Genomic DNA, 17,630 nt, shown 5'->3' with positions numbered 1-17,630 from the left:
TGCAGGGCTATAATAGCCCTGTACTTTCTAAATAAAGAAAATAATAATTACCTTGCCGCAGATGTAGTGTTAGGTAGCACTCAGTAGATAACATTTTTGTAATGAAATTTCTCTGGATGGTTTTGCAACACTCTGTGCACTTATTTTAGGATGTAATGTAATATTCCTTTAATTATTGCCTATTAAAATTGTGTATAATTTGGGAATGATGCCCTACTTCTTGGTCAAATTTGTCTGAAGCTCATCTACTCTTACCTGTTTGAATACATCTTTGAAATGAAAACAATTGCATAGCCTAGCCTACAGATCCAGATACATTTAAATTTTAGACTACCAAAGACATCTTGTAAAAATGTTAATAATCAGTTGAAAAGATCATAAGTTTCTTTCTGCTTATATATAATGTATTATCCACTATGAAATCCATGAAAAAACAGCTCTTATACTGCTTTTGAAAATTACTGAATTTCAATTTAATGTAATATTGAGGAGGAAGCAAGATGTGGAGCTCTGTCAGTCTGACAAAGAACTCTCAGCAAAATGTAGCTAAGCAAGTAATAGTTCTGTTCCACAGCAAGATTGCTTCTTGCTATTGACCTCATACTGGCATCCTGGTCTCTACTTGTACATGAGCAGGTAGAGCTATAGGTCTTAGAGTATTCGTGTAGTTGCTACTTATTGCTCATCCTGGTCACCTTGCTTTTATTTTTTTTTTTTAAACACTTCTGTGTCATTTTCGGAGATTTCTTCTTTGGGTATCCCTATTTTCAGTAATCTTCCCCTTGGTCCACATTAGAGAGAAAAGTTCTAGTCTTCAGAACAACTGTGAGTAAGCAAAGATTTTGCATGACATATTGCCTTCATTGCGGAACAGAGGAAGTTTTCAGTCTGATATCTGCACTGAGCTCTGGTATCTGCTCTACAGCACATACCCAGGCTAGAGCATAGCGTTGCACCTCAAATGTGAATCTAGATCCAGTATTCCCTGTGGTAAACATAATAATCCAGTCTTCTCTTTGAAAGGCTTTAAGTTAACCCGACGAGCTTCTTGTAAAAGCATTTTGCAGACCCACTCGAAAGTTTTTGCACAAAAAGTGAAATAATGCTTTATTCACCTGCTGAAAAAACTTGTAGGCAGGAAATACTTACCCACACCTGGATTATGTTTAGGACACTGGAGAAATCAGAAGGAAAGAGAGTATTTAAGGAAAATAAAGCTGCTGTGAACCACATTTAATCTTACAAACAATGCAGTTGACGCTCCCTACTCATTGCAATATGTCACGCGCTGTATTATCCACATGACATATTAATAGCAGTCTCCAGCCAGCACGTTAGACAAAGTGTTATCTCCACTTTTATTTTTTCAGTGCGCATGGGTGGTTTCTACTGGTGAAAGAAATCAACAGGGTATGGCAAGAAGAAATAAAAGCTCTATTAAATGTCTTTTGTAAACAGTATATAGCCTGATGTGTGTCTTTTGACACCATATCCTAGTGCATTGAAAAGAGTAACAAAGTGCTGATACAACATGGAAATCTTTGCAATGGAAATAGGTTTTTAGAAGCCTTACTATTACAGATTAAGATATGAAAAAGAACTGTCGACTTTATAAAAATAAAAATATGTGTCATGCTAGGAACAACATTTAAAATCTTCTTTTGCATGCATCTAAAATGCTTTTTTCTATGTTCTTTTGACAGATCTGGGAAATTTTAGTGGTCGGACGAGAAGTGCTGTCTCTGTGCGGGAAGGTCAGGGGGTTGTCCTGATGTGCTCCCCTCCACTTCATTCACCAGGTAGAGTAGCCTACGGTTTGGACCCACGCTGGTCTTTTACAGCACGCTCGTTATTTTTGCATATGCACTCAAATGTGGAACTTTAAACATGAAATACACACTGCTCTGCTGACAGTGTCTGGAGTACCAAGGAGTAATTAAAAATCATATGCTATAAACACCGGTGAGTAGCAGCAGAATTTCTGTTATAGGATTGCCATATTCCCACTACTAAAGCTGAATACAACAGAAATAGTCCATGCCTCCAGTGTAATATACTGCCTTGAGGTCACAAAAGATTTCTTTCAGAGTTTAGAAACCTTCACAAACTGTTCCAAATGTCAATGTTGGGATACAGATGTAGAATACTAATTGGCTTTTGTTTTTAGTATTACAGCCATGATTTTGGCTGCTTCTGCTCACTGTATAGCTAAATTTCCAGTACAACTGCATCATCGCCAGAAGTCAGAGATATAACAATTCCCCTGCATGAATTTTCAAACGAAAATGTAAAAATGATTGGGCTTGTTTGTTTGTTTTGTTTGTTTTTGTTACTGGTGGTGATGGTGGTGATGTTTTCAAAATTGCAATCCTGCAACTTCTGCACCTGTGTTGTATTTGCATATAAGTAAATATATCTTTATATTTGCATAACATGTAGTGGAGACGTTATGACAGATGAAATATATTGTTTGTCAATAGATACAGTATAGCTAGGTTTGGGGGAAGATGAGGTCTCTATTGGGGGGATTTTTTTTTGTTCTTTGAAATGTGAGTGCTGAAAAAAAAAGTCCCAGTGCAGAAGATCTGTAGGAAAACAAATGATATCTGAGTTTCTATTAGGAAAACATGTTCTATATATTCTGGAATTATTGTTATTACTGTATTATTATTACCAACGTAATTAATACTTCCTATCTTATGGCCACTTCTCCACTTTTCTCTTTCATGAGTGCATTTTTTTGTTATATAGCCTTTATAATTGTTTTCATGTTTAGACTCTACAATTCATATGTGATAGATCTGAGTGATTATAGTAATACTTGATTATAATATATCAAAATTTGGGGAGGAAAAACAGGTAGGCAGGACTGAGAGGTGGTTCCAAAACCTGACCTGAATATGATTTCTCCAAATAGAGAGTTTAAGAATAGATGGGCATCATTATTGCTGTAGTTATATACCTGTTAATAGCTGTCATTCCACCAAATGCCCATAGTATATCATCAAAGTCTTCATAAGTTTTCTCTAAAATTATGATGTTAAACTTGTATTTAGCCAGGTTCTAATGCCATATTTTACTGTAAAACTATTACTTACTCCTTGCCTTTGATTGTGAAAAACCATTACCTTTCATTTTCATTAGTAAACCAACAAAATCCTTGATGTGGAAACTATTGTGCTTACAGCTTGCAGTTGGTTTAGTTTATACTGCTTGGAGCACTGGTGTAACTATGCCAGTGGGAAAATTCCCTCTTGAAAAATACTGGGAGCCTCTCTTAGCATAATTTTGTTAGGACAGCTGTACCAGCATTGCGTAGCAGTGGAGATATTAGTAGTTACTCAACACAAGAGAATTGTGATGACAGGGCTGGAGTTAGCACGGTCTCATGACTGGAGAGGGAGCTTGGCCTCCCCATCATCCTTCAGCTGGAAATGGTTTGGAAAAGTGAGATCTATTTCCATGGGCCCTACAAAAAAATTCCACATCTGTCGATGCTTAAACAATAAATAATTCCCTGAAGCTCAGGTAATTAAGCACAAGCCATTAATGAAAGATAGCTCTGAGACCACAGTCGATCTGTGAAAGGGAATGGTGGACAAAGACCACAAGGATGTGAGTTCAGTACTGAAATTAAACAGTGAACATGAAACTTTCTTTTCTTTCTTAGTACTGTTGAAAAGCAGAGAAACCTCAAGAATTTGTTGAAAAGCAGAGAAACTTCAAGGATTTTTGCACAATAACATCTAAAATCTAAAATAGAGTCTTTATTTGAGAACATCCTATTTCTGGATAGTCCATTTTAGTTTCTGAGTCTGATTTTCAAAGATGGTATTGTTGTCTGTAGTAGCCTAAACTAATTTTTATCCTTAAAATCATACAGCAAAAAAAAGCTTTAGATGAATACTAAGCTGATGTAGAAGGTATATCTCTGTCGAATATTGCTTAAATTTCACGTGGAGTGCATAAATATCTAACACTAACATGACCATGAGTTATGAGGATATTTTCTGACAGAGTAGGTCTCTCATTTTGTAAATGAAGAGCATTTTGTAAATGAAACTCAGCTATATTGATTTACCTATATTGATCAGCACCCTTAGAAATAATCTTCATTTAATACCCCAGGAGAGAGATCCATGATAGAATACCAAATATAATCATTCTCCACAACCTCATAAGCAATTCTTCCTTCAATAGAATCCCATTCCTCAATCTCTAAAGTTAATAACTGCTCATAAGTTTACCTGAGGATTGAATCCTTTTAAAAAATGACAATTTCATTGTCATTGGAAAAGAAAGATGTCTGAGTGAAAGAATATTTAAACAGACATGGGTTTACTGACATGTTTTGAAATGAGAGATAAAGTTAATATTTTTGATTGAATACTTGATTGAATAATACCTATAGCCCATTCTTTCAGAACAGCATTCTTCCAGAAAAAGATGAATGCCCTTACAAAGCACTGATGACTGAAAAATACTACACTTTCTTTTGGGAAAGCAGGTTTCATGTGTATATATATATATATATGTACTTGATTTCTGTTAATTAATGATTTGATATATTACCAAGAGGTAATACAATAAATAAACAGATGAACAACACAATCTTGGCATGTATAGAGATTATTCATGTAGGTGTTCCTTAAATTGTTGCCCAAATATTTTACAGAGAAAATAAGCAAAAAATGCACATGTAATTTACCCAGAACATCAGTGTGGTTCAGATGAGAGAATTATATCTTCGTTTTAATAAGTGAGTTTCTTAAGTTCCCATCCTTGCTGAGAAATAGATGAATAAGAATTGAGGGATTTTTTTTTTTTTTTTTTTTTTTTTCAGGAGAGAGACTCTCTCCCCCTTCTGAATGGTGAAGGAAAATTGCCTAGATGTTGATTCCATGTAGACACTTTTCATTGAGATAAACAGGCACCAGGAGATTCTCAAATTCTGCTTTCCCTGGATCATCATTCCAAAAAATATTTCCACTCATTTCTTTTGGAGTCCTACGTAACTTTAATTGTCTGCTCCAGAAACTCTCTGATTATTTTTTTTTCTATGCATGTCTTTAGCTATTCCTTGTGAAATACTTTCATATGGTCATCCATAAACAGCACGTTTGCACATTTGATTTTTTTATGTTTATTTTTGTTTGTTTGTTTGTTTTGCCATTGGCTCTTTCTCTTTGGTGTGTTTACTAGAGAGTTAACTCTTAGGCGCTCTTGCTAAGTGAGAGGATCATTAATTATCAGCTGCTTAAATAACAAGTTCTGTTTGATGAATCCATTTAGAAAGATCTTTGCTGATTTTTTCCCTCCCATAAACAGTGTTATTGTTACTCATTGTGGCATTCCAAAGGATGTAAATATAGGGTTTTGTTCAGTCCTTTAATCACCTTAATTAAGAGGCTTACCATAGTGAAATTAAAAACGAATGGAAGATTTCATCCAGATTTACATATTCCCCACAGAATGAATACTTTCAGCTGAGCTTTTAAAGGCTTTTATTCAAAGCTTGCAGTATCTACTTAACAGAGAACAGAGATTCTTATTGTTGAAATTTGAACAGTGTTTGTGTACTGCATTCTGCAAGCATGGAAAGGAGATGCATGCTACTTTCTGCCTCAAAGGGATGAAACTGCCTGGAAAAAAAGTCACTGCCTCATGATCTTTCGACAGAACGTCTCTACAGATGTTCAGCTGTAGCTCTTTTATCTATTTCTAAAGGACAAACCTGATTTTACTCAGTTTGGAAACTATGCTATACGTTGTATCTTTCTGACTCCCATTTACTGTTATAAAACTGTAACTGTAATAAGAAGTGTGTCACGGGATGCAATTAATACCAGTGCTATTGTAATCACAGTACTTCCCATGCAACTTCTGGATGTCTGCATAGTCTTTTGCTAAATCGGTGAGCTGCTAAAACTTTAACTCTTTTTAAAAATGTGTTTTTAAGTGCTTTTTATTTCTTTATTTTTTAATTTATTCTGTTCTTATTTGCGCATGCTTTGGAAAAATACAGAAAAGTAGTTTGGAAGCAGTCACTACTCACTGCTCAGACTCTGCAAAGCAAATATTAAAGTTATGTTTGCATTAAAGCTGCAACTTTGGGCTTTGCCTTGGCTGCAAATAGGAAACCAAATCCCACTGAAGGGCAGTATTTGAGATTTTCTGGCTCAAGATAGTATCACTAATGCTGAAGGAAGATTATAGTAAATACGACATGGTTTTCTCGGATATTAATAAGGGTATACATCTGAGAATACATGTCAGGCTTTCATAATCTTATTTAGTCTCACAACATTCCTTCTGAGTAGAAAAGTGACATTTTATAGATGGGCTGATACACAGAGAGAGTCAAAGTAAAACCAAGACAACCTTAGCTTGTTTTGAATTGGGCGATTCTGTCTTACCTTGATCTAGAAGAAAATCCTTCGCTGAGGATTCTGGTTTGGTATAAAGCTTTCTGAGCAGCTTGGAATTATCAGAGAACAAGATTTAATAAATAGTCGTATATGTTCAAATGACTTCTCTAGTCAGAACTTCCCAGACTGAGCTTCTATTGGAGAAATTACGCACTGAATGACAGGGCTGGCCCTAAATGACCTCTTTTGAGTACAGAGATGCAGACTTCTCCAGGCAACTTAATTACGACCTTCTTATATCTGGTCTAGACAGCTTTCAGTGTGCTTATTAACTTGTTTCCAGATAGTTTAGGTATCTGCATGCTGGCTGCACCCTGTTCTTTGAAGGCATACTTAAGCCTTCGATTCTATGAGTCTGTAGATAACACTGTGTGCAACTCTGTCTTGCTAATTTGTCACTACAGCTGAGGTTTCTTCCTGACCATGTCACATCATCTCTATAATTCTCACACATTAAACAGTAAAATAGCATACAGTTCTTTTCTATGATATTTTTATTTTTCAAAACTTTAGCATAGGAAGCTGTATAATATACACCCTGCTTCTAGTGAAGTAGTGTGTAGCAGGAACATTTCCCCTCTCCCTTGTGAACAACTTGATCCTATCAAAGCACTGTCCCCAAAAGGTCAACTGTCCCCTCATCCATCAACTGTCTCCTCATTCATCATGTCTCCATCTCCTTTAAGTTAAGCTGAATTTATTAATCAGTCTGTACCTTTGATTATTAGATTGTAGAGTTTATATTTGTGATACAGTGACAAATATATTTCATCACAAGACATAACTATAATCTCCTCCTAATCACTAGTCTTCCTGGAAACATAGAACTGTTGAACATCCTTGTACTTCTCTGCATTCTGGCAAAAGTAAGGTTTAGAGGGCCACTATTTATTTATTTATTTATTTCTATAAGAGCATTACATTAGTGTTAGCATGGAAGGGAAATCTGTGTCCTGGACTTTGCAAATAGCAGTCTCTTGGGAGAAGATCTATATGACAACATACATTTTAACTCTTTTGTTGACTCTGAATCTTTTGAAATGTTGAGATTTTGCTTCTCTTATAAATGCATGCGAGAGCGTGTTCTTCTTCACCTGCTGAAATTCACTTTTGAAGTATAGTGCTTAAATAAGATATAATCCATTTAAACAACATTGTTGAAAATAGTTGCTGACTATATAGAATAGAAAACTTTCTTTAATAAACCTAATAATGCATAATATAAGAGAAGATGGTATAATTCATCTGTCCGTTCTCTGCATGTCCATAACAAATAAATTATCTCAATGTAAATATAAAACCTACTTCAAGAGCCACACTTGGGAATTGAATGAGTTGTCTATCATGAGATCAAGGATACATGAATTTTCCTCCTAGGGTCTATATATTTATTTATTCATAGAGATAAAGAAATTTAGGGGACAGGTACACAGGTACTCAATCCTTTACACAATACATTCTTGTACTAATTCTACGTTAATGGCCATGGCACGGAATCATCTCTCCTTCTTGCCCTCATTTTTTTACTAGAAGAATCACAGAGATGTTCTCTCTTGCATTCTAGTGACTTTATCACTATTGCTATCTTTCTAAGGCTGCTTTTGAAACTTTCCCATCTAATAATGCTAATTCCCACATGAGTTATCATTAAAGAGAAAGTCTATGGACCCTGACATGGCTCAATATAGTGATCTGTATTCTTTATCTGTGCAACTGATTGATGACTATGCCTGTAGTTTTCATTATGGAATGAACAAACAAAATGAACTTTTTTTCTTCTACGACTCTTTCATTACTCAATACATGACCAGTAATTTTGCTGCTGACTTCCCTGGGGCACTTTCTAGTGTGTCCTTTCTCAATCTTCTTGAAGGCAATGCATGCATTTGAGGATATGAAATTTGAGTGTTTTGGGATGGTAGAATTTTCAGTAGGTTAGGGGTAGCATTGTAGCAAACTATGTTTACCAATAGGAGACAGGACAAAATTTCTCCCAATTTCTCAGCAATATGTTATCAGATTTTAATTACATGATCTGAATGTGCCACAAATTCTAGGCAACATGTTTATTATATGAATATGGATAAATAGTACTATACACTTTCTTTATGTAGAATTCTATATTATTCCTTTTAAGAAATAATTTGAAAAGCAACTCAACAAAAGAAAAAGCATTGCTGATCCAATTGCAGTAAATACTATCAAGGAAGTGGGTTTAGTAGGTTTTTTATAACTTTTCCAAATGTTATCAATGTTGATATATCACTCCCATACCTTAAATAGATCTATAATTCTTAATTCAAAAAATGTGGAGAGCTACACTAGTCACTGAAAGTTTAATGGCCCTAGACCCACTGGATCACAAACTGGAAGCATTCTTCACCTTAGGGACTATGAAAATCTAGGAACAAATAGGAACAGTATTTGACCTTGCCCAATTACACAGTGCTGGATAAATGGGCAGCACTGACAAGGTTCTGCTTAGGGGACATGTGCTGTTTTTTAGCAGTGTTGCTAGTGTCAACAAATATTACCCCAGCTGCCAGTTCAGGACAATAAAAGTGAGCAGAGATACCAAGACAAGAGGAAGGAAACACAGGAGATTAATTAATTTTAAAAACGCACTGAGTGTGTTGGCCCTCAAACTCGTGCTTTATTGCCTTTCAGGCAACCACCATATGTGGCTACTTTTCCTGAGCTTGTCAAGTGGGGCAATAATGATGGAATATTTCTGTAATGTGCAAGCTCTTTTTCCCTGGGGACAAGTTACTAGCCTGTTACTGAGATGTCCCAGCAAATTAGACCTAACTATAAGGAAATCCAGTCTAGTGATTAAACAAGACAGCATTATCTTGCCAGGTTTAACAGCAATGTATGTTCATGGTATCACCTTAAGATTTGTGCAACTGTTATTCTAAAGTAGGAGAAAGAATTGAAAAACTTTTGCTATGGCTCAGGTTATATGACTTCTAAAATATTAGGGTTCCAAGATTAATAGATTATTATATTAATAATCTATTTATTAATAATCTATTAATAATCTATTAATATGCAGCTGTTAATTGGCATAGGGTCCTTGCAAAATTGACTTCCTGATATTATCTTTTCTGTTAGAATCCTTTTACTATTTAGCTCTGTTGTTTTACGAAAGTGGTAGTTGTAACAATAAAATTGTACAAACATATCAGCTAGTAAAATGTCAGAATGTCTATTTGGTCTAAGAGAGAAAATTTCCAATTAGTTCCAGTTCCCTCTCTACTACATACCGTGGAAAAGAATAATGACAAAGACAGAATGCTCATGTTAATCAGTATAACTAAGGGGAAGATGCCAGAAATATAAGACTGGTAAGATAGCTGAAACAAGGGGCAACGTAACATAAGAGGAAGAGATGAGAAATGATTTACTTTTAATGCTCTGAAGTGTAGCTCTTTCTCTCCATTGCTCTTGTGGGAAAATCTTAAAAGTTTTTAGAAGAATGAAACTAGTGAATCTTTTTTAAAATCGTAATGGACAACTGTCAGCAGACTAGGCGTGATTAACTCAGTTTAATGGCAATTCTGGCTGAGGTGACAATTGAGCATTGAAAGTATTAGGAGGTCAGTGTTAACTCTGAAGTAGAAAACTCTGGACTCAACCAATCTTAGTTTTGTAAGATGCTTTTCACACAATTCTCTGTTTGAAAAATTTCATGAAGATGAATTTGGGGCATTACAGTGCTACAGCATTTACCAAGTCATGGATTTACATACATCCTTATTTAGTCAGTTTGGGAAGTCTAGACCAGGTCAAATAAGCTGTATGAAAACATAGTTTGATGTTCAGTTTTCACTTTTTTTTTTTTTTAAGCAGAAACTAAAAATATATACATAGGTATGGGTATGCACACAATCCATATTTATACATATATATTTTAATCCATTCAAATCAGAACACATTTTTTCTGTCCAATAGTAACTGAAATGGAAGTAGTTATAAGTTAACAGTAAAGGTTTTAAAGGCAATTGCTTGATTTTAGCGGGGAGACAAAAATTGATATAAGCATAAAGTTATAACACTCAGGCTAAAATCTGAATGACTACAGCAAACATGAACCACTACCAAATAGCAAATGTGCAACTTTAATTCTCTGACATGAAAAGGTGTTTTCCACACCAGTAGCAATGGAACAGTGACTTATTTGGTCACAATGCCGTCTTTTTAACAATGTAATAATTAATACCATGCTTAATGTTTATAATATGCTTCCTTATTTCTATCTCCTCTTTTCTCATGCTATGCTCCACTATTCTTAAGGCCATATCTGATGACTCCATTAGCCAGTTAATACAATTCCTCTTGTGGTAATGCTGTTATCTTACAACAGAGAATTTGCCACTGGAAATTTTCACTTCATTTATTCGTTTCCTGAACTGTTATTTTCATGGTATTTTCTTCTTTCAGTAATTACATCTTTCAGTGGAGACTGGAGGAATTAAAATTCTTGAAGAAGGAGAGAATGGAAAGAAGGCTATAGGTTTAAGGGTTTATCTCCGTTTGGTCTTTTCTGCAGAACAACAGCGACCTTTGGGTCAGTCACTCTATTGCAAGATTAAAAGCTATGAGAGCAGGGGTTCATATGGGTTAGGGGAGATCCTACTTCTGAGGTCTGAACACCATGGTCCCTACTTTTCAGATCTTTCTTGGTGTTGCTGGACAGTAAACTGGCTTAAAGCTTCTCCACTAGTACTGATGTTTAGGAGGACTTGCCCGTCAACAGGACTCAGCTCTGGCTACTTTGTGCATCTCAGATGAAAGAAATCTGGGACCTCACTAGAGTGATTAACAGGCTCAGACTTATCTGTTCTAGAGGTCTCTGAAGCTTGACTAAATCCTGTTGCTGAGTACGGTACCAGTAGCTGAGCAAACTAGCAGAAGCTGCATCCATCCATTTTTCATTTACTATAGTCAAAAAAGGTCAATCAGAAGCAAGAGACAGAGGAAAGCTAGGCAAATGCTTATAAACACTGTAAACATAACCCTTTCTACTCCCACTGGCCTCTCAGAAAGAGATATGGTGGCCTCTGTTGCTGCATGCAGATGCTGTGCATGTGCATTCATGCATGTTTTCTACTTTTCCACCTTGAGACAGTATATCAAGTAAAATTCCTGGCAAGGCTAGTGAAGAAATCAAAAGGCCTAGGGATTTTGCACATTTTGGTAAGGAAAAAAGAACAACAGAATGAAAACAGTGAAACCAGAAAGAGGAAGAGATGACCTGGCAGTCTTTAGCTTTCCTGCTTAATCAGGAGAGTGAGAGAGGAACCCATATGCAAGAGACACAATAGGAGATGCCTAGTTCCTCTGAATCAATCTCTTTTTTTTTTGTCTTTTTTTGTCTTTTTTTTTTTGGTAAGCCTGAATAGCTAAGGTATATTCAGACCTAGATACCTGAATATAACCCTATATAATTTAATATCCTTTAATATCAATATTTCTTTAAAAAAATCAGGGAGCGTTTGAAAAGTATCTTCTTTTTCCGTGTGAGATATATAAAATATGAAACATCAAGTGTCACTTTGACTGCTATTGCTAAGGGATTGAGGAGGAGAGATTATAATCACGGGACACTGCCCTAGGCTCAAAGTAAGACAACACAAGGCTATGCATTATCTCTAAATAACAATTATGTGACAAGCAGAAGATGGATGGAAGCAGCTCACTAGGTTTCCAGTAGCGCAGAATGATGTACAGAGGGACTCAAGTGTGTATTGTCTATATGTAAAAGCATGTAAGAGTTTCAGGCTCTACACTGCTAAATTCTAAATGATTGATTGCTGGTAGGGTTATTTGTAGTGATTTATTTGTACAACACGGTTGAATAGTGTTATCGGCATTCCAAGGCAGTTTGCTAATGTGACATCTATCTCCCTCTTCATCTGCACCTTTCTCTTTTAATTGAGATTAAAAAATCACCTGTCACTTTCATTCTTAATAAATCAAAAAAAAAATGTGTTTGAGGGACTACAAATTTGGTTTCATGTTGCCATCTGAACCATTCGTTCACATATTCCATTTTCTTCAGAAGAATGTGACAGAAGACCCATTCCTTGGTATATTTAAGCCTCAAAAATGTACCTGGGAGGAACTGACTACTAGACCTTGAGCATCAGGGACACTATGTGATCTATACTACTACTTATTTATTTATTTACTTTTCAGTAATTGAAAATCAATTCAGGAGTCAGGAGTATGAAGGGGATAATTTATCTGTTCATCTGCAAGCTCCATAAGGGTTAGCTGATCCTAAAGATTTTTTTTTTTTTTTTGAGGAGAAGAGAGGCTTATTTGATTGTTCTGACATTTCTTGAGGGTATAGAAAGTGCTAGTGAGAAGTAGGAAATAAATTAAAAATGAAGAGAATTATGTATTTTTGGTGATTTTGCTTTGCCTGTGATCTTATTCATGATCACTGAGAAGTCCTTTCCTTCCAACTTTCCCAGTCTTCTCATATTAAAAAAAAAAAAAGAAAAGAAAAGATGATAGTGGTACTGCCGCTTCTTTGTTATCTTACAACAATAAATAGGGATAGGCCTTAAGAAGAAACATCGATCATAAAATGCCTGAGCTGAGTAGGTATAGGGCATGGGAGAATTCACCAAATACTGAGCTGTAGATTTAGCTAGTAAAGAGCCTTTCAATTTATATTTAAAAACCTAGCACGAAGAGAATATAGATCAGAGAGACAGTGAGATTTACCTTAAATGCCATATGTAGAGTCATACAAAGATGATTCTTTGGACCCTGGTAATTGCTGGCAGAATTCATATGAATATATAAAGATCGTAAGAGTACAGCAGGCTGTCAGGAAAATTCCTAATTTTAAGTATAAACTAGAACTGCAGTAATCTTCCATTTTCAGTTAGGTACCTAAAAGCCTGAAATTAAACCTAGTTAAAATCTTATTTTTGTTACTATTTATCCTTTCTTGCATTAGCAGTAAAAATGAATGAGAAATTAATCAACTTTGTTGCTCGTAGAACAACAAAGATGATTAAAGGACTGGAGCATCTGTCTTATGAGGAAAGACTAAGCCAGCTAGACCTGTTTAGCCTAGAGAAGAGAAAACTAGGAGGGGATTGTATCAATATGCACAAGTACCTGATGGGAGAATGTAGGGAGGATGGGGCCAGGCTCTTCTCCATGGTGGCCAGTGACAAGACAAGGGGTAATGGGTACAAATTAAAACACAGGAAGTTCCATCTCCATATGAGGAAGAACTTATTTCCTGTGAGGGTGAGAGAGCCCCGGAACAGGCTGCCTAGAGAGGTTGTGGAATTTCCCTCTCTGGAGATCTTCAAAACCGGCCAGGATGGGCCACCTTGTGCCCCGTGCTCTAAGTAAGTGCCCCTTCTGGAGCAGGGAGGTTGGACTAGAGAATCTCTAGAGGTCCCCTCCAACCCAATAGGATTTTTCTTGCAGCAGATGTTTGTAAAATAAATGGGGAAGGAGTATCTGTAACATCAATAACTAAAATGGAGGAAAACTCAAATATCAGAGGAGATAAAGATTCTGATCTGAGGGAGAGAGAAGTGAGGGGTAAAAGAGGAGAAAAGGAGATAAAAAATACTGTTTTAAGTACTGACGGACATTTTGCCAAAGAGAACAAAAATTATTCTCTCACATAAATATTCTCTTGAGTGATGTACTTTCCTGAGCATGGAGCAGTTTGCTGAGTATTTTGCAATGCTAGCACTTTTCATTTGAGAAAAATTGTTGCTTAGTTAGGCATTGGCCATTGACATTACCACAGAAATTTAGGAACAGCTTGTAGATTCTGGTTCATTCATGTTGTAGAAAGTAGTTGTCTTATGCTACTGGGTATTCAAGTCATATCCATCAGAAAAAAAGTATATGAGAATAATGGCCAATCCAAATCAGAGTTTATCAGTGACTTGTCAAGTTTTACATCTCCTGTAATCAATGATTACAGATATATATGTGTATATATATATATATAAACTATATAAAATACTCAGCACTGGAGGCCTAAGAACTCCAGAACCAGATCAAAACTGATCATTTTGATTGTGGTTTGCAGTCACTTTTTAATCTTTTCAATGCACAACATGTTTACTTTTGTATCACATGTCTAGATTTATTACATAAATGTTGTAGTCTTTATCAATTGCAGGTGATGAACTTATAATAATGTAGGTCTTCCTGATTAATTTTAGTAAGTGTTGGAATAAAATAAGCTCTTTTTCTTTTCTCTAGAAATTGCTGATGATACAATAATTCTATAAAATCAGCAGTATTGATTAAAAGCTGCACGGCTAATTCTCTTTTATTCCCTAAATTACTTTCATTGTTTAGTTGCACATGGCAACAACATATCTTGATAAAATAGCCTTGAGTTCTGTAATTAGAGCATGTCCAAACATTCCTTTAATTGAAAAGGTTACTGAGAATTTGGTGTCTCCAAAATTATTCCAAATATACGAAAAAATCAAACTTACTCTTGATTCTTTTTGAAAGGTAAAGCAGGGCACATTGTTTGGCTGACTTCTAGTTCTGGAAGATGACTGCAATATGTTATTAAACATTCAGTTTGTAAGCACTCACATGATGATAAGGTGATAAGAAATAGTATGGATTTGTCAAGAACAAATCATCTCTAACTTAAAATATTTTTTATCTTTGGAAGTGAGAGTGCATAGTAGAAAGAAAGATATTTTTAGAATCTGTGAATGACTCTTAGCTGTAAGAGACTACAATCTTTGAAGAACACAGAACAAGAATCCAAAAAGATCAGTAGATAAAAGGATCAGGAGAAATGGATTGAAAACAGTCACACAAAATTCAACAAAAATCAAAGTACTTACTCAAAGAATTGACTATACAGATAGAAAAGGGAGAATAACTGATTAGTACTGCAGTTAAAATTATATTATATTTTGAATTATATAAATATTTTATACTGTATTACAATGTAGTGTGTATAAAATAGAATTCATAATTTATTTATGTAAACTATAGAAAGTTTAATACATACTGTTATGCTAGGGTGTACAGAAGGGTATACCTTAGTATGGTATAAGGTCATCTAGCGGGTATCTGAGATTATTATTTTAATTATGTTAACAGCTCAAGCGTATCCCATGTCTGGTTTTGGATCCTAAATTCTGAGATGCACTAAAGCTGAGAAAATTTAACAATGAAACGGAGTAAAGAATTAGAAATCAGTCTTCTAAGGCAAAATGATAGGAATTGGGTTAATACAGCCTCAAACTCGGAAGACCAATGCAGACCAGGATAACAGTCTATCTTAGGAAGGGGAAAGGTTTACCATCAGCATTAAAGTGTTTTTATATGCTTCGTGGGATAAGTTGATTGAGTAATAATCAGTTTTGTAGTAAGGAAAATGTACACTAAAATTAAGAAAGATTTTATAGATATTAACTGCACAATGAACAGTTAATATGGAATCTAACTTCAGGCACCTAAATCAATAGAAAGTTTAAAGAAATTGCCTAGCAATATCTGCCTGATCTTGCCTCTGGGCAAGGAAAGTGGCTGAACAAGTTCTTGAGGTCTTTTTGATATAGTAAATCATAGAATCATAGAATGACCTCTAGAGATCATCTAGTCCAATGCCCCTGCACACGTAGGATCACCTAGAGCACGTGGCACAGGACTGCGGCCAAGCGGGTTTTGAAGATCTCCAGAGAGGGAAATTCCACAACCTCTCTGAGCAACCTGTTCCAGGGCTCTGTCACCCTCACAGTTAAGAAATTTTTCCTTAAGTTCCTGTAGAACTTTTGGTGTTAATCATACCAATAACAAACAAATGCATAGAACAAACTAGCTTCTTTTCCTAAAATCCATGTTTTTCTCGTATGGAAGAATTATGTATTAAAGAATGTGCATATGAGAAAGAGATTTCATGGGTGTATATAGTGTGACTGTCTGCATTTCATATATGTCAAATGTACAAATGAGATTTCCTAGCTGTGTGTATTAGTGATGACAATAAAATATTTGTATCTTCCAAGTACAAAATCAGTCCCTACAGTGCGCTTACCTTTCCTATCATATTTTAGTTATTGGCTGTTCAAATTGTTATAACAAGGAAAATATTTGAAGATTTATCACAGTAATTAAATCTGAACGAAGACAAATATATGATTGGTAGAATTTTGTTTCAGGTAAGTGAGCAGTAGATACGGAGCCCCTAGAGCAGAAAAGAAGCAATTGCATTGCTAGTTGATAAATAGACAATATCTGTTTGCTCTATATGGGTGCATTACAAAGCCACAAATAAATTACCTTCATTAAATATTTTCTTGGAGGATTAATGAGCACTGATAACAAGCTACAGCAGCACAAAGAAATGCACCAAAATTATTTGTATGTTTGTGGTGGGAGGATGGAAGCACAACCGGTTGTTATAATTCATCTTAGCTAAAAAGAAGTCTTCTCTGCTGCCCTCCTACCCTGAATGTGCAGTTCACTTCATCATTAGACACTACAGTGTATTGTACTCTTATATTCTGTGACTGGTATACAGAATACTTGAATAGCAAGTCTAGCAATGAAGTTTAAAACTAGATTTGAGATAAAAAAGGTTTTGTATTTTCAGCAAGGGGATTTTACACATATATATTTTCTCAATGACTTATTTTGTTTAAAGTGAATATTTCTGAGCAGCAAAGCAATGCCAGCAAGTTAATTATGTGGTTTATGCCTAGGCATAGTAAATTCACTTCCTAATATTGAGGGAACTTTTTACTGCTTTTCTATAATAAAAAAAAATGGAGAGCAGAAATAAAGAACAACTTCTGCAGAACTGCTAAAACTCCCAAATCATTTCAGATTTGGCTGTCATGAGGAATCAGGTCTGTTTATTCATCAGGTACTGCCATCTTGTGGAACTGAAATAATCAGAGAAAACCCTAAACAGAGAGTAAGAGAAATATATTTTCCTGACTGGATCCAAGAGGTTATAGACTAGTATATCTCTCACTGTCTCACAAAAAGCGGACACAAAATAGGCTTCTTTCTGGTGCAAATACCATAAGTCAGCAAAAAATGCAATTGTGGGATGTGTTCGTACATTCTGTCCTTAAAGAATTAAAGATTATTATTTAATAGTTTTTATGGACTATGCATTTAAGTTCTAGATGGCCTTAAGGAGTTTATATGGTGACTTTCTTGTTACAA

The 17,630-nt window shown here is 35.3% G+C and overlaps 1 protein-coding gene across 1 annotated transcript in view; it reads left to right on the top strand.

Moving 5' to 3' along the window:
- Window positions 1–17,630, top strand: part of CNTN5 (contactin 5) — a 413,137-nt gene that overhangs the window by 231,549 nt on the left and 163,958 nt on the right. Inside the window, exon 6 of the mRNA XM_088522370.1 lies at window positions 1,704–1,799. Coding sequence (XP_088378496.1) covers window positions 1,704–1,799 — 96 coding nt within the window. The remainder of the gene's footprint in view (window positions 1–1,703; window positions 1,800–17,630) is intronic.

This window comes from Tinamus guttatus, unplaced genomic scaffold (assembly GCF_059628265.1).
Source record: "Tinamus guttatus ecotype Peru unplaced genomic scaffold, ASM5962826v1 Tinamus_guttatus_pri_ptg000150l, whole genome shotgun sequence".
Lineage (NCBI taxonomy): Eukaryota > Metazoa > Chordata > Aves > Tinamiformes > Tinamidae > Tinamus > Tinamus guttatus.
The sequence above is the reverse complement of the archived record's forward strand: the minus strand, read 5'-3'. Positions and strand labels throughout refer to the sequence as shown.